This window comes from Pleurodeles waltl, chromosome 1_2 (assembly GCF_031143425.1).
Source record: "Pleurodeles waltl isolate 20211129_DDA chromosome 1_2, aPleWal1.hap1.20221129, whole genome shotgun sequence".
Classification (NCBI taxonomy): Eukaryota; Metazoa; Chordata; class Amphibia; order Caudata; family Salamandridae; genus Pleurodeles; species Pleurodeles waltl.
The window spans coordinates 1,294,385,190-1,294,407,711 of record NC_090437.1 but is presented as its reverse complement, the minus strand read 5'-3'; the positions used below and the strand labels follow the sequence as shown (position 1 = coordinate 1,294,407,711).

The window sequence follows — 22,522 nt, the reverse complement described above, 5'->3', positions numbered from 1 at the left end:
TCCTTCCAATGTATTTCAGGGTCCCATATTTCACTTAAGAAGGAAGGAGGCTGATTCATGCTCCCTGCAGCCATGTTTGTACTGAATTGTACCTACAAGCTCTACAAGAAGGGGAAGAATTCCTAATTTAACTAAAGGCTGTACTATTCAAATACTAATTAACAATACGCACACTTAATTAATGACAGTACTTTTCAAATCCTATTTAACAATATATAATCAAATACACAGTCTCTTAATTGCTATCAATGTGTTAAATCTTGCAAGAATCTTGTTTATGAATATAAGGTGTGTGTGTCACCTGTAACTTTCCCAAATGGTAACACACTATAAGTAATGCTGTGTGTCACCTGTAACTTTCCCAACTGTTAACACACTATAAATAATGGTGTGTGTGTCACCATAATAAAAAGTTGACTTTGCCAAAGGTTTGTGCTATACCCAGTGTCTATAAACCCTGAGCTGTTTAACACTTAAGTGGATTAAGGGGAGAAGTTGATAGTCTCTGCAGTGTTAATTACAATGATAACTTCAGAGCAATTCAAGAGTAATGCTGTTGGAGCAATGTCACCAAATCCTAAGATTATGGCTGACAAATGAAAGTTACCTGACTAGGAGTCTCCCTCCTGATGCGCAGATACTCATGTAGAGTGCTCCCTAATGCACATGGCTGGGTCTATGAGAATGGTTCTCTAATTCGTGACACAGATTTTCAGGGAAAGTATTTTAAGGAAGACATTCCAACTGGAATATACTGGTTCACAGTGTCCGGGGTGCAGGGTGCCCTACGGTGGAGATTTCATACGCCGGATGTGGGTTCATTCATGGCTGCAATACAAACTCTGCTTGCCTGTGGTGTACTTCCGAACTACAATATCGGCTAGAACAGTGGTCCTCAAACTTTTTAGTGCTGCGCCCCCCAGTGGGGGAAAAAAAATCATTAGACCCCCCCCTCCGGAACATTTTCACAATTATTCTATTAAGTTGGCAATGGTTAAATATGTCTAGACTTATTTAAACATTGCAGATAAGTTCTATTATCGTTTTTGAAAATGCAATCAAATACAGGCCTTACTAACATGTAAAGTTTCCACAGCGTGATTATTAGAAATGACGGTGGGGGGTTTGTAGAATATTGTAGCCCCTTTCCTTTCAAGGCATACACCCAGCTAGGATTTAAAGGACAAAACATGTTAGTGACGGCCTTTTACAGAGCGGTTTACTGCCGCTCATTATTTCACTGCTTAAAACAAAGCTTTAAGCTTTTTTTGGCCAGGGCCTGCCCCCTCCTCTCCCCGGGATCCCTTGAGGCCCCAGTTTGAAGACCCCTGAGCTAGAAGATGCTGGTCCACCGCTAACATGGGCCTGCAGCGTACTTCCGAACCACAGTGCCGGTTGGAAGATGTTGGTCCACCGATGACAGCAGCACCGTTTTGCTCTGCAACCGCCACATGCAAAACCACCCCCATCGGAGGCTGGGTTGATGCGTCGGAAGTATAGCGCGAGCTGGCAGAAGATTTATTTGAAGGTGAGGCTCCGTTTTCGTCAGTAAAAGTTATTTCAATTAACATATGAATACGAGATGTTGTAGGAAACGGAGTATGAAAAAGGGAGATGGCTGGCAGTGCCCTCTTTCACTGATCTTGTGCCAGTGTTGTAATTATAAATGAGTGAGAAATATGAGGAAGACGAACAAGTTACTTACCTTCGGTAACGCTTTTTCTGGTGGATACACTAGCTACCTAGCCAAGAAAAGCTTTGCTTCACGCTCTTTCAGAGCTTTTGGATTCATGCTCTGGCACGAAGAGCATCCTTCCACATCATGCTCCGAACTAAGGCACCAAATACAATCCAAATGGGGGTCGGTCACCGACATCCGACCCCCGCATTCTCTACACGGCTTGAAACCGGACTTTTTTGGAGGCGACATTGTAACCACCAAAAAGCGCTACAGTTATCAACGAGCCAGGAAGAAAAACGGTTGGCGTCGAAGGCACGGAAAAAAGGAAACTGACGTCAGTATGCCGATGAGGACCTCTTATTGGCACGTTGACGTCAGACGGAGTCACGTGGAGCCGTGCCATTATGACGTCCTCGTCGACGTGGACAGCTAGGAAGAAGACTTTCCGTTGGATGCTGACGCGAGGACTAATTCATAAGGTGAGGAATCCACAGGTAGTTGTATCCATCAGAAATCTTCTTTACTCAGCCATCCACTCTCCTCAGGCTTATCCACTGTCAGTGTGATCAACATTCTAAATCAAGCTTCATGCGAATGTACCATTTAACACTTATTAGGGGAGATGCGGAACGTTGCAAGTGGTACAGAATACACTAAATATTCAATTCAAATAACAAGATGCACGTCTAAAGTTAACAACTCTAACAAATTATAACAGCTACTCTGAACTGTGTACCCTCATCCATGTATCCTCTAGCCTGTACTATTACCCTGCTACACATGGCCCTTAATGTTGTACAATTAGCCCTGAACCATTACCCTGTATTAACCCTGTGCCCATAGCCTTGTAGCCGTCACCCTATCTCCATAACCATGCTCCCTTAGCATTGTAGCCCTAGCCCTGAATGATATTCCCTTTTCCCTCTCCCCATAACCATGCAGCCTTAGCCCAGAACACTTGACCCTCCACCTTGAATCCAGTACCCTTAGGCCCTTTGCCCTTCTCCGTGTACCCTCTATCGGGTATTATGCTTGTACCCCTAACCCTGCACTCCGAGACGTGCATGGCTGTCTCTCACACCTCCTCATCCATCACACCACTAGGCGCTATGTACCAAGCCAAGAGAAAACCACTTGTCTTGTCAGCCACTAAGGACACTAAAATACACCCACTTAGGATTACAACAAATACCACACTGCCAGCAACACGGTCTCCACAGAGTATTGTCCACAGGGGCTGAAAGGACCTCCACATTTCCCCTCCACACTTCAAGTCCTTGATGACTACCTTGCAAGTGGACTTATTAGGGTGGGAGAGCAAGGAATCTAAGGTGCAGGGAAAGTAAATAAAATGAAGCAAAGGCTCATTAACTTGCAAAGGCCCTTTGGAAACCCAGAAAACACATTCTGAACATGGCTGACTTTGAGGCCTCAACTCCAGCTCTGCCAGCTCTGCCAACTGCAGTCCCAATTCTCTGTGTCTCTTTCTTTTGAACTTGGAGTAGCCCAGCCTATGACACAGGAGGGGGGTGAAGTCCTTTGAGACCAGTGGGTGTAGCGGCCCGAGTATATGTAGCGTGAGCTGAGTTTAATGAACTGTGCATCCATACAATATCCACACAACATCACATTTAAAGAAGGCAACTAAAGATACAAGAAAATGGACCAGGCCTGTATTATACATAGGGCACTGTCCCTGTGTGCGCCACGGTGCACCTTTTAACAGGTGTGTCTGAGGCACTGAGAGTGTGCCACCTCTTTGTAGAACACGGTTAGTGCGCCTCCTAAGGGCATGATTGTCTCTGCGCACAAGAGTGTGCCACCTCTTTGTAGAACACTGTTAGTGCGCCTCCTAAGGGCATGTTTGTCTCTGCGCACAAGAGTGTGCCACCTCTTTGTGGAACACTGTTAGTGCCCCTCCTAAGGGCATGTTTGTCTCTGCACACAAGTCCGTAGTACAGCGCCGTCACAGAGGCACAGTGAGGCATAGTGAGACGTCTCTGCTGCCACTTGTGAAATGCCAAAGTGCCCAGGCTGTGCCCTTAGGGCACTATGGCCCTCATTCTGACCCTGGCGGTCTTTGACCGCCAGGGCGGAGGACCGCGGGAGCACCGCCGACAAGCCGGCGGTGCTTCAATGGGGATTCCGACCGCGGCGGTAAAGCCGTGGTCGGACCGGCACCACTGGCGGGGTCCCGCCAGTGTACCGCGGCCCCATTGAATCCTCCGCGGCGGCGCAGCTTGCTGCACCGCCGCGGGGATTCTGACCCCCCCTACCGCCATCCAGATCCCGGCGGTCGGACCGCCGAGATCCGGATGGCGGTAGGGGGGGTCGCGGGGCCCCTGGGGGCCCCTGCAGTGCCCATGCCACTGGCATGGGCATTGCAGGGGCCCCCGTAAGAGGGCCCCTAAATGTATTTCACTGTCTGCTGCGCAGACAGTGAAATACGCGACGGGTGCAACTGCACCCGTCGCACAGCTTCCACTCCGCCGGCTCGATTCCGAGCCGGCTTCATCGTGGAAGCCTCTTTCCCGCTGGGCTGGCTGGCGGTCTGAAGGAGACCGCCCGCCAGCCCAGCGGGAAAGTCAGAATTACCGCCGCGGTCTTTCGACCGCGGAACGGTAACCTGACGGCGGGACTTTGGCGGGCGGCCTCCGCCGCCCGCCAAGGTCAGAATGAGGGCCTATATGTAATAAAGGTCCAGGAAAGAACCAATACTCATTTTAGAAAAACATAGTATAGCATGCAAATGTTCTTTAACAGACCAACATTGATGAGAAACATATTCTGACAGGGCAACAATGTATCATGCATTACATAATTCTACTTGGTCATTTATTTATGGCTGCAGGTTTTTATAGAGTGAACCAGACATGGAGGTGTATCAGAGCACTTTATAATAGTCACTGTCATTCAGGTAAAACAAAGTTTTCCATACAAGTTAAGGGAATGATTGGTATAGAATCCAACACAAAATATATTGGCACTGAAATGCATCAGTTAAAGTGTTTTTTTTTTATTAAAACACAATACTGCTGCAGAAAACCATTATCTAATTCTGACTGACCACCAGCACTCCTCTACATAAGCCCTTTCAATGGGTGTTCCGCGCCTGGACAGGACAGTGTTCTCAATTCAGAGCCAGGCATAGAGAGACAACTGAGATGATTGGAGAAGCCCGACTTATTGGCTTTGACGATGCTCAGTTATTTGGCATTTCTTATTGGAACTTTTCAGCCTTCTGTTCCTGTTCGTAAGAGGCATTGCAATCACCCGGTTCAATGGCATTACTTTTTTAAATCAAAGGAATGAATCAACAGTGGTTGTCATTCCGGGACTGCTCCTTCTGGTTTAGTGCCCTTGCTAGCCATGATCGGGGTCATGAAGGCACCAACAGAACAAAAACAAGCATTTGCAATGCAATGGGTCTCGCGTTTGCTCGAGTTAGAGCTATTAGCGTTGTAAATTCCTAACTGGACTTTTCTTGCCACTTAAATTGGAAATGAAAAGTAAAACAATTGACATAAATGACCGATTCAAAGCGCCATGGCCGCCATAAGCATGAGCGCAAAGGCAAGACACTAAAAGAAAAAGAAGTTTGCTCGGAGTCAAACATATCGGCAATCGTGCAATTGTCCATGTAACAGGGGCAGTCTGCAAGGTGGTAACAAAACCGCTCCAAGTAGGGACAAAAGTAAAGCAATTTACCAAAGATAACAAAGTATTTTTGAAAGGCAAGCCCAGGAACGAGTGAAAGTGATGGGCGTGCGGTGGGCGTGGTTAAAAGCCCACAATATTTACAACAGGTCAAAGTGCTTGCGCGCTCGACCTAATTACAAAGGGACTTTAACATTCCCCATCAATTTTCTGCAGTTGCTGCTCTTTGCTGTTGCCTAGACCTAAGCAGCCAATAAGAGGCTGTTTAGGGTCTGAGGGCGGGACAAGGGGTCAATCCTGTATTATGATTGGGGGTGTCAGATGATGGGTGATGGCACTTCTGCTACCCCTGGCATTCTGGTGAACTGGCGATCATGGAATCGACTAGGTGGGACATCTTCACTGCCAGCACGATTAAACCAGTGTGGTATCTGCGTGAGCCTTAGGCGCCAGAGCAAGGGGTCCTTTGCTACGCGGTCTCATTTTGGCAACGTTCAGCTGGGCCGTGCAATATAATTTATTAACAGGGGCATCTTAAGGATTTTGGGGCCCTGGTGCCAAATGTATTTTAGGGACCCCAGTTTGGAACAGCTTTGAATTTATGATCTAACTACAGCTCTTTCATGCCCTCTTTGGCCCGGTCACTAACGGCGCACAGGTACACTTGTCCATATCCTAAATGTGTTTACATCTTATATTCAGGGACAGTGACATATGTTTGTAATATTGCAACACAGCAGCAGTTTAGTAATATGACTGCATATAATCTGTTACCTCGTCCTATTTCTCATATGTGAGGTCCTATTCTCATCTAAAAGAAACTTTTTTATGGTTGGTGCATGAAGCCTAAACACATTTCTCTGCAAAATGTCTATAAGAGACTCTCGGACATAACTTACATTAAAAATACATTAAAGGAAAACAGCATGTTTAACAATCTAAGAACTATTCAAGGTCATCAGGGCAAGTCTCTCTGCAGAGCAGAGCTGGCTCTATCGGGGGCCCCCTCAAAGGCTGGGGCCCCGGGCCTACTTCACCAATGCCTTAAAACGTCTCTGTTTATTTGAAGATTTTATGGGGAGGTTTTCAAACACAGCATTCTTCACCTCCAGCACCGTGCTGTTCCCATCAAAAACAAATGGCCTTCCATTCCAGCAGTTTATACCAAAGCAGTTGTTAGCGCCTGGAGTCCCCTGTGAGCGATGACACAAATAGCTCTTGTTTTCTCTCCAGACTAGTAAGCACCAGACACATAGATATGTTTTCACAAGGAGGGCAGTGAATACATGGAGCAAACTCCCAAAAGAGATGGTGGAAACTGAGTAAATTACATCAGCGTTCGGCACTACAACCCTTCCGAGTAAGGAAGGGTTAAAGGGGGTCTATGTAGTGACGTGGTTGGTATCCGGCCAACTCGTAATGGAGAACTTTATAGTGCGTAAACACTCTGAGCATTTTCCTGTTCTTTCTAATCTCTTGATAATGTTCCATTTATTTCAATTCTTTATACAACTGCATTAATCTTTATGCAGAGATGCTCAATAAAAAGAGTTAGACTAAAAACAATAACTTCAAAAGAATTAAAAAAATGAAGCAATAACCGATTTTTTTTTTACAGTTTTTCAGCGCTTAAAGCAGCGCAGTTGAGCAGGTGAAACGAAGCGCTATGCTACAGATATAATAGAGGAATATGGGCCTGGGAAGAGGTCCCCTGCTTTCCAAACCTATAAATTCAGTGTGTGGTTTATTTACATTCCTCTTACACCTGCTTTACCCAAGTGCCTTTTTCTGTCTTCAGCATGAGTAGGTAAGTGGAATGTAAATACACTTAAGCCAGGCTTGAAAAGTTTCACAACTTTGTTTGATACTTGTTCAGTTTGCACATTCTTAAGTAAAATACTTTTTTATGTCGAAATAACATAGTTTGTTTGCACATTATCTCACACAAGTGCATGGTTCACATATCAGTACAGTAGAATCCAGCAGCAAATCTTGTATTTTGTTCGTAATGTGAAAACAAGAAAGGGCAGTGCGCACCTGCAGGGATTCCTGTGACGCCAGCAGGGCCTGCTCTTTCTCTGCGAGCTGAATGCGGAAGCTGGTGTCGCCGTTCATCGCCTGCGCGTACCCGTGCTGGCCTTTGGTCGTGCTGTGGTGTGCGGGTGAAAAAAAATACTGTTAAAGGTGGTGTGCTCCACTAGAAGCAGATTCACAAAGATGTACGGTGGCTGGTTCACATCAAAATACACACATACAGTTTTGACTGACATGCCTGTACTGCACTAGGCATATAGAAATTTAGGGCCATATTTACAAGAAACTGGCGCAGCGTGGTGCTGCGTCAAAATAAGCAGCACCGCGCTGCTCCAGTTTTGAAATGCGGGGATGTGCCATATTTACAAGAATACAGCGCACCCCTGCATCGGTGCTAAGTTAAGCAGCCTGCACCAATGCAGGCATCCTTGCACCATAGTGCAAGGGTGTCTGCGTTGAGAGGTGTGATTGTTTATGTGCAGGAAGGAGTCCCTTCCTGCACATAAACAATCATCCATGGCATTTTGCTTCTTCTATGTGTGCAGTAGAATCCACCACACAGAGAAACGCAAAAAACGAGGAGGAATAAAAGTATTCCTCCTCGTTGCGCCATGCTAACCCCACCCCTTGGGTGGCGTTAGAATTTGGCGCTGCCTCAGATTTACATTTTCTTGTGAATCTGGGGCAGCTTCAAAATCAATGGGTGTTACGGTACAACACCCACAGCAACACCCATTGCACGCCCCTCTGATGCAGAAAACTGTGTCAGAGGGGCCCATATTTAGAAGGAGGCATAAAGCCACAAAAAATGGCTTTACACCTCCTTGTAAATATGGAGCAGTACTTAGTGTCACCGGAGCGTTGCAAAAAGTGATGCATCAGTGGCGCTAGTGCCTTTTAAACCTGGCCCTTAGATGGGTAAATGAATAGCCCCTGCACTTGGCTCACTTCAAGTACTACACATCTCACATATATATTTGCGAATAAAAATACACCAGCCGTGTGTTTGTGTTTTTTCTCGTAGGAATTCTTGGACATAGATTTATTAACTTGTATGTTCTCTATGTTATGTCATTCACCTCATAAATCATATATGACAGGTCATAAATCATCTCTGTCATATATCACTCAAGTACTGACATTTGCTTGTCGTAGTAATGACACCTTTTAGTTGCTGAGGCCACCATACATGCTGCTTTTTTGGGGTAATAAGTTTTTGGGGTGTTTTTTTTCTCCAATTGCGAGGAGGGGTAGCCTGTTACTGCTGTTATGCTCAACTCGCTACCTTGTCTGTCCAATTTTGTGCCATGCCACCCGGCAGTCATGGGCTGTGAGTGCATTGGTCCGCTCTCTCTTCCCAGCAGCCTACTCACCCTGCAGTAAGGCATGCCCGGGGAAGAGGCTTTTTATCGGGCACACCGCCCTGCCTGCGTGCCTCCTTTACCGACAAACGTAACCCTTCAACCACTGCATGTGCTGTAGCCTCTCCCCTTAAGGGGGCTCACCTCTTGCCTGGTGGGTGGGGTCAGGTCTCCACCTTTGTCCTTTTTCCCGGCCTCAGTGGAGAGCTGCTCATGCCAGTGCCAGTTGCTGCTACAAGGGGAGTTGGCGTGCGGTTGGCCGCACAGTCTCATCGCCACACAATGCAGCGGTCCTCTGCCGGCAACGGGTTGAGTTGGTGAGGCCTACCCCTCCAGTTCCTCGGAGTACCTCTCAAGGGTGGGCCGAGTCTGTGTTTCCTTTTTTCCACCAAGTCGCGGCAGCGACACAGCTGGTTCCCAAAAAGGGTGGGTTGAGAAAACCAAACAACTGTGAAGGACTTGCAGAAATGCTGGGCAGGGGAGCGCTGCAGTCTCCTCGTGCACTGTGCTGCCTCAGGGGAGATTGGGCGAAGCTTCTCTTCTCGATAACTCCTGTGTGCTGCCCCCTGCCCTACAAGAGTACCTTATGCAGGGGCAGCGCTGTCCTCTTTAACTCCCTTCCTCCTCCCCACCCGGGGTGCAGTGATGCCCCCCATGGGGGGTTCAAAACCTTGCTTGGGCCCTGATTGGCCCGGGTTTTTTTCGGCAACATTGACGTGCTTTTTGTAACCTGAGGGAAGTGGGGCGCCTCCCCCACTGTTTGGCACGCAGTGGCAGCCAAAACTGGATTTTATGGGTCCCCGGCGGTTGTTATTGCACTGGCCCCTGAGGCCCCCTTCGGGGGCAGTCTTTGCCATTACAATTGTTTCTTACTAAGGGGTACTGTGTGACACCAAATAGACAATGAGAGCAAAGGATGTCACTAAGGACTCCAAGATAAAAAAACATCCCCGTACTTCACTTTTTGCTCATCTATAATTGTATGTTATGTATGGTCCTGTTGTATACTCTTCCCCTGAAGACATTAACTGTGCAGGAGTGGAGGAGTCATGAGGACATCCAGTGCAAGGCTCACCTGCGTCTGGTACCTGCCCCTTGTTAAATCTGGTGTCTTGCAACCCTCCCTCTAACTCCCCACTGCCCGGACCACCTTCTGGTCATTCCTTCCCACTACCACCCATATTTAAAAAAAAAAGGTTCCTGGTGCCCCACACTGCCCTCAGCATTTGCATTATTCTCACTTATTCTCACAAATATTACAAAAAGTAATACTTGGCCTCTGGTCACCCACCCTACCACCTGCTACAATTGTCTTCTCTGTTTCTGTTCAAATTGAATAGAAACACTTGGGGGCACCACCCACATCACCTTCTCTTCAATTCTTCAGCCATCCAAATAAAAAAAAAAAGAAACCTGCTGCCTGCCCCTCACCCTTACAACCAACATGCCCTCCCGCCCTCGTACACACCAGAGCTGTGCTCTCTGCTCTCATTGGAGCAGAGAGTGACACACGCGCTGCAGTGATAAGTTGGCAAAGCTTTGAAGTTCCTGTCAGTGTGGGTCTGCAGAGACCGCCCGTCCGCCGAAATCTAACCCAGGCCCTATCATATATTACAAAAACACCCATTTCACGTCTGCATTACAGACATATTACAATGCAGTTACTCAGGAAACTGATATCACATATGTGCCATACGAGTCTTACAATACCTGACCGGATCTAGTAGTGCAGTGGACTAACTCCACTCCACTCCACTCCAGAAATCTGTGCTTGACCTGATTGTCAGAGGCTGCAAACTGGATAACAATAACCATATCATATTCAGTACCATAAGGCCCCAAGAGCTGAACATGAACATTATATCATTTCTACCTACATATCTTACCAGGTTCACTGCTTCCTTATACGCAGTTCAAGGATTAAAAGTGCCAAGTATAGACAAAAAACAAAAACAATAAAACATTCTGGACCCAGAAGGATGCTCGAGAAGTTCATATAGATGATACAGTGTTACATTTGTGTCTGAAATAGTGCAGTAAATATAAATGACAACAATAACTAAATGAACTTCTAAAATGGTGGCAGAAGGTTGGAGGAGGGCAAGTGAGATACAGTGTTTGTACAGGATGATAAAGATGAAATTAGCCAAAAGAGGAGGACAGCAGGGTGCAAATGAGATCAAAAGCAATAGAGACAAGGAAAATGATTAATGATCTATTAAATACTACACTGAAATCAGAATAAACAAAATTGAGATAAAAAGCATTCACTAGTTAGATGTTCTAAGGTGGTGACTCCCATTCACCTGGAAGGGGTTCCTCAGAGTTCATCTCTGAAAGTTTCAGACAGGACTAGATTTGCCTCACAAAAGCTAATCCACAAAGCCTCCCCTTTTGTTCCCTGTGCCCCCCAGGAAAACTGTCAAGATGCACTTGGGCCTTTTGAAGAAGTCTTTCAAATTTGCAGAAATCTTAGGTTTTCATTGAACACCCCCAATCCTGCATAAATGCTGGTATCATCCAGTCAGTGACTGAATTTCCTCAGGACTTTGGAAAGAAATTCTGCAGCTCAGCCAGAGAGATATTTCCAGAAATAGGGCTCTGCTTGCCACTCATACCCTCAAGCCTAGAACTCTGGAGAAGACCTCTTGCTGTAGGCTGGCCTGGAAGAAGAGTAAGCAATGAGTACTTATGTGACGAAAGGAGCTGACCCAGGACCAGGAGGATAAAGAACATGGCCTAACACTTTGTGTTTCCATGAAGGAGTAAGTCACAATGCCCTTAGTACTCAGGTGGCCAGAACCAACACAAGAGCTTCTACATGACCAGCGTTTCAGGAACCTACAGAGAGAATATGTAACTTGTTTGAACAGTGGCTTTGCACCATCCCGAGCCCCCGATTCTAGCTTGAATATATTCCTTTCCAGCCCCGGATGGCTGCAGATGTTTCCATGCTCACTCTATGTCGTAGGATAGACCTGCTGGCTATAGCCAGTTGCCCGGATACTAGAATAGTTAGAATTTTCTCTCTTGACCTTAGGGTTCCAGAAATGCATTATTTACAGTGTGGTGGATGTGGGACATCTGCTATAAAGCAGGGTATATCCTGCATATACCACACCCATGATTTCCCCACCTCATTTTGGATAGCTTTGATTTGTGCACCATTGTACTACATTGGCAGCAAACTTGGCTGCTGAATTGCCCAACCTTGTTCCATGATCACTGAGTAATCAGGGCAGAAGGCAAACCAGGGCTGCCCCATTGACTGTTAGTAGTAAGAGAGAGCCTTGTTAGGGCCATATTTATGGCCAAGTGGTGCAGTACAGCACAGCAAGTCACCCTGCTGCACTGCGTCACAGGGAAAGGGCAGGAATGCGCCATATTTAAAAGAATATAACGCATCCCTACCTTTGTTCCTGCACAGGTGCCGTTTTGGCAGCGTAATGCCAACACATGAATGCCCTTACACCATGGTGCAAGGGTGCCTCCGTTGTAAGGGGGATTGTGTTTGTGCAGGAAGTGGTATCTTCCTGCACAAACACAATCCCCTGCAGCATATTCCTCTTTCTATGTGTGCTGCAGAATGCAGTACACATGGAAGGAGGAAGTAACAAGGAGAAATAAAGATATTTCTTCTTGTTACGCCTCACTTGGGAAGCATTTTGGCGCATTCCTAGGTCTACCACTTTTGGTGAGTCTGGGAATGCGTCGAAGTCCATGGATGCTGCGTGTGAACACCCACCTAATACCCATGGAATACCTCCCTGGAGCAGAGTAATGTAACACAGCAATTTGCACTGTGTTGCTTTACTCTAGATTTATGAAGCCACTCAGGGTCATAAAAGGTGGGCTGGCGTGGCTTCATAAATTGCATTTTGGGCTTGCGTCGCGCATGCCCCACATTGTGTGGTGTAAGAGCAACGCAATCCCTCTCATAAATATGCCCATTATTGTTCTCAACATTTCTACATAAGACAACACTGGTCATCGGCTCTGTGTCTTTGAGTATGCTATGTAAGTATTACATGTTCTGTTGGGTTGGGTTGTATCACAGCCACAGAAAGTGCTAGGATCTTTTGCTTTTTTTTTTTTTGATTCTTTAGATTTCTATCTATGAATAAATACTATTTCTTTAAAAAACAAAAACAAAAACTGGATGGTGAGTTTTTTGAGTTTGTTGGGACTGATGTAACATTGAGATTTGTATGTGTATTTTATTAACTTAACTCTTTACTCATTATTTCTTCTGAGGGTGACAATAAGGAACCAACCAAGGATTCAACTTCATGAGACCAGAACATGAAACAGTCAAGGTCACCAGAAGTAGGAATGTGTAGAGATGCCAAAGGACAAATCATAGGTAGGGCTGATGCCACCGGTATATAAGGCAGAGAGTTAACAAAAGAACCAGAGCTGGATCACAGGGGCCAAGGAATGGGAGTGTCCAATGGAGGGTAAGAGTTCTGCACCACATGAAAATTAACACACATGGCTCTAAAGAACAGAATACAATATAATTTGGGATGAAGTGCGTGAAGGAGAAGGATGATGACAGAAAATAGTGTTGCTTGCGGGGAGTGACCAACAGGAAATTCAGAATGACCTGGAGAAATGAAGGAGAGTCATAGAATCTGCCGCTTTGGCAGGTGGATCTCTAAAGAAGAGGGCGAGTTGGGTTGGTGAGATTACAGTGACCATTTTATTTTTTCTACAGGGAAGGCCGGGGCTGGAATGGAATTTGGAGCTGGAAAACAAAAAATATGCACTTTTTTCAATGTCTTTATTTGTCAAATTTACAGTAAGCATATAAAGATATTCACGACTGTATCTCAAAAGTCCACGTGGTTTGTGTTTTTGTTCGTCCTCTCTCTTGTTGTTAGTAATATTAACTCTTAAGAAGCCCTTCCACTTGAGATAGGGCATGGTGGAAGACAAAACATCCCGTCAAACTTGGGTTTAAACATTTCCTTAGCAATGGGGCACCTTTCGTTAACTTAGTGAAATAATTGACTTAGTCCATTAGAGTGTTTTGGTAGATTGTGGGCTCTGTTTCGGGCACCCCGGAGCAAGGCGTCGCAACAGGGCAAAGGCAGGGTATTGAATGCCTCAAGACTTGACCCATCCCCAGATGGATGCTAGAAGCAGGCTATTTCAGATGTCTAGCATGTCCCTGTCCTGGGTCTGGGACCTTCTCAGGGGTCACTCTTTCTAAGACTATCAACCCTAGCGAAGGAGGTTACCAACAGGAGAGCACGATTTACAATTTTAGGAAATGCTGCAGTGTCATATCGTTGTACCCACTTTGTCAAACTTGGCGCAGCATCTTACAACAGACATTTCTTGATAGCGATATACCACGAAATAAGTAAATTAATATAATCTGAAAGCTGATTGCTTCACAAGCCAGCAATAATAGTTGGATGTCAATGGAGAAGACCCTTCCCGAGTCTCCTGTATAGAACAGGAGCGGAAGCTTGCTTCAATATGTCCCTCTGTGCTTGTTCTTATGTTTTACATGAAGAGAGTTGAGGAAATTAGCCTACAAAATGGCTGAGGTCAGATTTTGCTCCCCAACAGATTGTCCTTTGATGGAAAGAATTTTATGGATATCTGAAAGGCTTTGATTAATGCTAATTATAACAAAGAATGAGTTATATGGATGAAGGTTCATCCCGTACAAAGAACTGAGAAGAGAATAGCTAAGGTTATCCAATACAGATAATTAAATATGTTCAAATTCTGGTCCTTATTTAAGACAAAGAGTTAAAACGCAATACAAAAGAGGATCCGTTGTGTAAGTCTGTATCATTCCACACACAGTAAAAATGCTGGCATGTTTTGAAATGGAATGGGATGTAGTGAATATCCCATGTTAATGTGATTACTTCCGGGACAGAAAAAAGGTCACAACGAGGGACATTTAAGAGTAAACTAAATGAAAAGAACTATACATTGCATACCTCACCTCACACTCCATCTCAGAACATCTTTCAGTAAACCAGCACAAAATAACATATTAAAATGATATGTTTTGACATTTCGGTAGCCTCAAATGTAGGCTTGGTGGTGTGCATTGTGGGATATGCCAAAGTACCAGTCAAACTGATCTGGCATGACACAAAGTTGTGAAGAACAAAATAACTGATCTCAGCAGATCCAGTTGTAATGGAATTTGCTGCATCTCGGGAAGGGTGCTAAGCCCAGGCTCTTCTCCAGGACCATCTTACCACCTGCCACCTGTCCCATGGTGTTTTCTGACAGCACCAGAAGGCTTTAGAAAGGAGAACTTTGTTATCGGCATTCACTCCGTGACATAACACTGTACATGATCGCGATACCACACAACATAAGCCTAATGTTCGCTTCTTCATGCTTGTCTCAACAAAGGAGCCATATTGCACCATGTTAGGTTTTTACCCCAAAAGCTTTTAAGTATCTCAATTTATTTCTGTGGTGGTGAGAGCTTACCTGGCAGGTTCACTTTTCACGGGAGGCTGTGCATTGCTGGTTGGAGCATTGTTTTTTTGTTTCGGGGAAGAACCTATAGAAAAAAAAAAACTATTTTATAACCATTGACCGTAATATATTCAGATACAGTGCTGAAGATGACATTATATTGAAATCTGCACTGTATAAGCTCCATACCAGGAAACAAAAACTGTCTCATGTAGAGCCCATGAAAACTCCACTGTCACCAACATAAGTGCTCAAGGTGGGCACCCATCAGTAGCAACCCACAGAGGAAGCTACCTGAAAGAAGGAAATCACAATCACAATCAGATCTACAAAGCTAATTCATACACACTAGCCTACTATAATGATAAACCTGGGTGTCTCTCTCACATTCTTTTATCCATCACAACGCCTCAATACTAATACAAGAGCGCTTCTCTGGTCCCTCATGCTCAGCACAGACCTGTGTCCCACGTAGGCACAATCTCATTGACAATACTCTTAAAGCCACATAGCCCCATACGGGGCGTAATGAATGATCTTATGTTTGGGCGTGGCGCTTAGGGTGCGAAGGGGCAACATGCAGGTTTATCATTTTAGTAGGCTGGTGGCTCTGAATGAATTCTACCAAACACCATTCTCTGCTCCACTCCTCCACTCATCTGTCACTCCCTTCCCCCAGGAGTGATTGCAGACATTTAGTAAGTGGTAAATGTCTGTGTTGAACCACCGGGAATAGGGAATACTATGTGGAATTGTGCCTGTTAATTTCACATCTTCATGATTACTCCCCATTCAGAGGGGGTCTAACTCATAACTGCAGGAATTCCATGCAGAGACGCTGGCAGCTGTCGATAATTCTGCCCACCAAGAATCGCCCAGGAGAGTCCCTGACAACTTGTTATCAGGCCCCAGGTGGGCTCAATTACAAGGCCATCCACATACACAGAGGAGGTAATCCCACGTCACCTGAATCTACATGATTGTTCTCTTCCACAGTTTGGCCTGGATCCTGCAAAAAAAACAAAAAACAGGTGTAGTATTTAGTTTGCCAAATTCTTTGGTTTTCCTGTTTTTGCACTTCCTAGTAAAGAAGATTTAAACAGAGACATATGAAGCTCTGTTGGCCCTTGGTCTATCTAGTTAAACATTGATTCAAGAATGTGGGTACTGAGAGGTCATTAGGAGTCATTGTGCTGAAGCCAGCGACTTTGCTGGTGAGGATCCTGGTCTGAAAATGGCTTCCAACTACGGATACAATGGATGCGGGACTACCTGTTTTTAAAAAGACTTATTTTAAAATCCTGTACAGTAGAGGTGGTGATTTCTCTGAATCTGGATGTGTGGGTGGTGGGACACCTGAATGCGCAATAAGGTGCAATTCACTTTATTGCACCACCAGTAAGACCTATGTTTCTAGGCTCACTTGTGAGTGCCAGGTTGGGTGACACCAACTCTTTAAATCTGAGGGCTGTCAAAGACTACCAGCAAAAATACAGGTGGTACAGAACGCAGGGGTATGACTGGTAACGGGCTAGGAAAATTCAACCACTGGTCTGACCTCAGAAGGAAACTACATTAGCTTAAGATGGAAAAGGGTATTCAATTTAAAACCCTATGCTTCTTACATCACCATATCTGTATTTATCAATTTATACTTCTCAGAATTATAATATTCTTCTGAAAGAGATCATAAATAACTAAATAATAAATATAAATCTCTATAATGGCCTAGGGATTGAGTTGATCTGACATTAGAAAGACGTGTATTTTAATTTAATGAATACACAGTTATCACAATCACTAGTGAAAACAACATACAAATTCAAACAGAATATATAAATCCTTAAATCATTTTTTGAAACTAAGCTAACAATTCAATAAAATCACCTTATTGTGGAATCTTCACACTTTTCACCCATCACTGTATCCCCGCCTCCTAGCAGGAATTGTTATGTTTAACCATCCTCATCTGAGCTGTACCAAACTCAGGTTTTATATGTAGCTGTATGGTTTTGAGTTTAATGATGGGGAGATCCAGTTCCAAATGAAAGAATGTGATACTATCATGAGTAGTAATTCCCTGCTCAGTCTAGATATGATAAGAGCTCTGAATGAGTCACTGTATTATGTGCAGCACAGCATGTTTTAGGTAGGCATGAGTATTGTCAAGAGCTCTGAGTGTACCTGTGCGTTACCAGAAAACAACAAGCTTTTAGTACTTAGGGACAATATAATGAGCTTTGAGTAAATCTGTGTATTGTCAGGTGCAATGCAGTTATGAGTAAGGCTTAATATTAGGAGTCATAGTACTATTTGCAACAGAGCTTTGAGAGAGAGAGTCTGGAATGAATCTCAGTTTAGCTGTGAGTGAATCTGGATACTATCAGGGGCAGAACCAGTGTATGATCAGGAGCTGGCCAGCTCTGAGCGAGTCGGGATATAAAAAATCAAAGCTCTGAGTTAATCTGTATACTATCATGGGCAGAACCTGTGTATGATCAGGAGCTGGCCAACTCTGAGTGAGTCGGATACAAAAGATCAGATCTCTGAGGTAATCTGTATACTATCAGGAGCAGAACTTGTGTATGATCAGGACCTGGCAAGCCCTGAGTGAGTCGGGATATAAAAGATAAGAGCTCTGAGTTAATCTGTATGCTGTAAAGAACAGCACCTGTGTATGATCAGGAACTGCCCAGCTCTGAGTCAGTCGGGATATAAAAGATCAGAGCTTTGAGGTATTCAGTATACTATCAGGAGAAGAACCTGTGTATGATCAGAAACTGGCCAGCTCTGAGTGAGTCAGGATATAAAAGATCAGAGCTCTGAGTTATTCTCTATACTATAAGGAGCAGAACCTATGTATGACCAAGAGCTGGTCACGCCTGAGTGAGTCGGGATATAAAAAGATCAGAGCTCTGAGTTAATCTGTGTATTATCAGGAGCAGAACCTGTGTATGATCAGGAGCTGGTCACCCCTGAGTGAGTCGGGATATAAAAAGATCAGAACTCTGAGTGAATCTGTGTATTGTCAGGAGCAGAACAGTTGTATGTGAAGGAGTTATGAGAATACCTGTTTATGGTCAAATCTAGGAACCCTGAGTAAGGACAATGTAAAGAGCTTCTGAGTAAAACTGTAGGTTTTCATCTTCGAGTAAGTCTTGGTGGTAACAAGGAGAACATTCTCAGCCATTCTTGGTGTTCACTTGTGTATAATCCCAGCTGACGCCTGAGTGTATTCTTGTATTGTCCGGAGAAGAACAGCTCTGACTAGGTGTGGCTTTTGCAAACTGATGTGATTACACAGCGGAGTTACAGGGAGCTGGCCATTTCGGAGTGGGAACGGATATTAGTAATAAAAGGTTTCATAGTGGAACATGGCATTCATTTTACCATAGTTTTAGTTAAGGGCCTGATGTAGCTATTAGCTGATGGATTACTCCGTCACAATAGTGACGTATATCACGTCCGCTGAAATCTAAATCCTATTATATCTTATGGGATTTAGATTTCGGGGTACGGGGTATCCATCACCATTGTGACGGAGCAACTCATCCGCCAGTATCTAAATCAAGCCCACAGTCTGTTTTTATGGCAGAGCTCTCCATGTGTCGGGATATTATCAAAAGCAGACATTGTTGTGTAGTAAAGCAAATTAATAATGATGATAATAGCAACAAGAAGAAGAAGAACAATAATAATAGTGACGATAAATCAGACCCTCATAGTGCAGAACCTTGCAAAGACTGAGATGGTCATCTGAGCCCACACAGATAATGGCAACAGGACGAATCTAGCATACGGTGTGGTCTGAACTGTACAGAAGGCGTCTTCTGAGATCAGCGGTAGACTTAGGGCCTGATTTAGAGTTTGGCCGAGGGGGTTCCTCTGGCACAAATGTGATAGATATCCTGTCCGCCATACTACGTTCCCATAATAGCCTATGGAGATCTTAATACGGCGGACGGGATACTTTGTTGTGACCGGAGAGTGCTTTATTCTTTTGCACAATATACACTATATAGATTATCCATAAAAATAATCATCAGCGCCCATGGTATTTGTCCAATGTTTTGAAGGCCTTTGTTCCCTGGCACAGTCTTTTGATGGGCATCACTCAATTGCACAGCACCTCTATGGAGCATTATGTCATCTGAGTGCTATGTATGTCAGACAGCAGCATTGTCCTGCCACAGCATTCCTTATGATTCCCCCGGCCTGTGTTTTGATGGGCAATACTGTGACTCAATGTTCAAGTGGCACAATTTGAGCATTTCAGCTCTTAAACATTTTCCTTGAAGAATTCTGGTGGGGCACAAAATGTTCCAGGTGTTAGAGAGTTTGCTGGAACATCACAGGAATTCTCCTTTCTGGATGCTGCAGAATATTGTGATCTTTTAGTACATTTGTTTGCGATTAGTAAAATATATATTTTTATAATTTAAAACAGGCCTGCATAGAATGGGGAGGGAGAACATGGCGGGCTGCGAAGCAGCAGCAGCAAGCTAGAGCGCTTACCTGGGTTTCACAGATGGCGATAAGGTGGCAACACCCCGCGATAGCTTGTGGGGATGATGTGTTGGCACGCTTCGCGGGGCCGGGGCATGTATTTGAGGGGCTCCGACAGGCCTGGCAGAGCCACACACTGGTGTCGAGCCACCCTAGAGCTCATGTTCCCCTCCGGGGGAACAGTGGCAGAATCAGCACAAGCGCGAGTGCCAATGTGTCCAGGAAGATGGTAGGAGAAGTGGAGGAGGTGAGGAATGCGACAGAAGTGGCTGACAAGACGGTAAGGCATCGAAAAGGGGGGGTTGTGGTTCGGCCCCCCAGAACGGAGGAAGGAGACCGATGTGGAAAGGTAGGAAAGAATTGATATAACTAATGGAGATTTGCCGAGAAGTAGCAGGGGACAAGCAAGGCTAGAAGTGAAGGAGATAACAAGAGTATATTCTGTAAAGTAACCAAAAAACAGAGAAGTCCTGTTACTAAAATTAAACCCAAAATTACCCCTCATTGAGGTCTTATTTCAAGGTAAGACTGGTAGCAACGGGTACTTCCCCCAGGTTAATGGAGAAAGAACAGGAAGTGAGGGATCTTATCTTACAAAGGAATGGAGGGAGAGAAGGAGATGGGGGAGAGTGAAGTAGGATGTAGTCTCCAGATACTCCACGCAAAACCAGGTGGTCCCGAGGAACAGAGTGGGGGCGGCAGGGGCCGCTCCTATGCAGCTGAGTAGCGAAGTGTACGCCCCTTCTAAAGGAATCTTCCCAGGGGCACCAGAGTCGCTAGCCCCTGACCAGGCTACAGAAATGTCTAAAAATATACCCCACTCTGGATCTGTTCTAAATACTTCAATGGAGACGATGATCCTTGCTCGTTCCAATGATATTAAAAGGGGCTTTGTAACCTCTGAAATAAATCAAGGGGAGATAAGAGAAACCTGTGAGGTACTGGAGAAGAAGTCTGACCTCCTGACGATAAGAACCCAGGTCATTGAAGAGTCTGTTGGAGCTATGAAAGAGACACTGAGGATATATAAAGAAGAAATGTAATTACTGAAAGGAAACAGCAGGACGTACAAAATAAACTGGAACAGTTGGAGAACAACTCGAGGAGAAATAATTTGAGAATTCTAAATGTCCCGGAAGGAGTGGAAGGGGAAAACCTTAAATCATATGCGGTCTCTTATTAAGTCAGCTGTTTTGTTGGAGGAAAGTAAAGGAGAGATTGCAAGCGACATTCAGAGGATCCACAGAGATCCTTTTAAGAGAAACCCCAACAGTAAAAAGCCCAGGAAAATCTTGATACATTTTCAAACATATGTGTGGAAAGAAAAAATATTGACAAAGGCACTAAAACTGAAAAAAATCAGAGGGGAAGATTTCTCAATCGAGATCAGATCGGACTTGTACAGGGTAACCATAAACAAAACGTGGGAGTTAGGGAGGCGTTTGGAAGAATTCAAAAAGCTAGGCGCTTCAGCACAACTTAAGGCCGCCCTCCGAGTAATGTATAATAACAGGATGTACAATATAAGAGATATTAAAGCAGCGGATGAGCTGCTGGAGGTTATCACGGGTGGGGGTGTCGAGAAAAATTAAAGGATCAGACGGTGTAAGGATGGATATGCCTGGGAAATCCACGGGCACTGTAAAATTGGTCTAACATCAGCCCACTATGCGGGGGGGGGTTCTCCAAGGGAAGGGTAGGGGGGTCACGATGGAGGGGAGCATGTGGGAGAAAATCAGAAAAAAATCTCATATACCTCAGTTAGCTTCTTATCAACCGTGACAGACGGATAATATCGGTGGTGGGTGTCAGGGGACCAGGAGTGGAGCAATTCAGATCATGTCATGGAATGTTAATGGTCTGAGAACTAAAGGGAAAAGAGATAGGATCCTACAGTACTGGAGGGACTCTCCAGCACAACTATTAATCCTGCAAGAAACTCACCTAACTAGAGCTGAATGTACAGAGTTGTTAAAGACACAAAAGTGGGTCCAACATTGTGTCTGCATCGAGCATAACTTTAATACTAAGGGAGTGCCAATCCTGATTAAACAACAGGTCAATGCAGTGATATTGGTGATGAAATCAGATAAAGGAGGAAGATGGATTATAGTTAAGTTACAGATAAGCGGTAGGAGGACCACGTTGGTAAGGTTCTATGGCCCTGACTGTGATGATATAGAGCCACTCAGAATGATGTTCTTTAAGCTATTGGATTTTCCTGATCCAATCATAATGGCGGGGGACTTTAAAATGCTTTTAGATGACAAATTGGACAGGTCAACAAAAATAGGTACCCCAAAATCTCAGCGATATCTGAGGGGGATGATGAGGAATCTAGGATTGTGTGATCTATGGAGGCAGAAAGCCAGTGTGAAACAGGGTTTTTCCTATAGCAATAAAAAGTACGGTGCCTCACATATAGACTATTTCCTAGTAGATTGGATGTTGTGTGACTCAGTAGAGGATATAGCCTACCTGCCAACTCACCTATCAGATCACGCAGCTGTAGTACTAAGAATCAGTCTAGCTCAGGATACAGGACGCAGGAGATGGATATTAGACCGAACGCTATTGTTAGATAATGAGGTTGTCTCTCAACTACGTGTAGAGGCAGAGAAGTTTTTTAAGATCAATCTGGGGTCTGCTCCTGCGTTTGTGGTATGGGACACATTCAAAGCGGTTATACAAGGAAAATTCACGAGCCTTGCTAGTTATAGAAGTAAACAATAGAGGAATGAAATATGTCACTTAGAACAAGATATGTTAAGGTGCAAGAATCAACTAACAATGAATACAGAGGGGGAGGAAAATAAGGTTTTGA

The 22,522-nt window shown here is 44.7% G+C and overlaps 1 protein-coding gene across 1 annotated transcript in view; it reads right to left on the bottom strand.

Moving 5' to 3' along the window:
- Positions 1-22,522, bottom strand: part of SPEF1 (sperm flagellar 1) — a 97,389-nt gene that overhangs the window by 23,805 nt on the left and 51,062 nt on the right. Inside the window, exons 4-6 of the mRNA XM_069205180.1 lie at positions 16,159-16,201; positions 15,205-15,277; positions 7,376-7,487 (exon numbers count right to left, since the gene is read on the bottom strand). Coding sequence (XP_069061281.1) covers positions 7,376-7,487; positions 15,205-15,277; positions 16,159-16,201 — 228 coding nt within the window. The remainder of the gene's footprint in view (positions 1-7,375; positions 7,488-15,204; positions 15,278-16,158; positions 16,202-22,522) is intronic.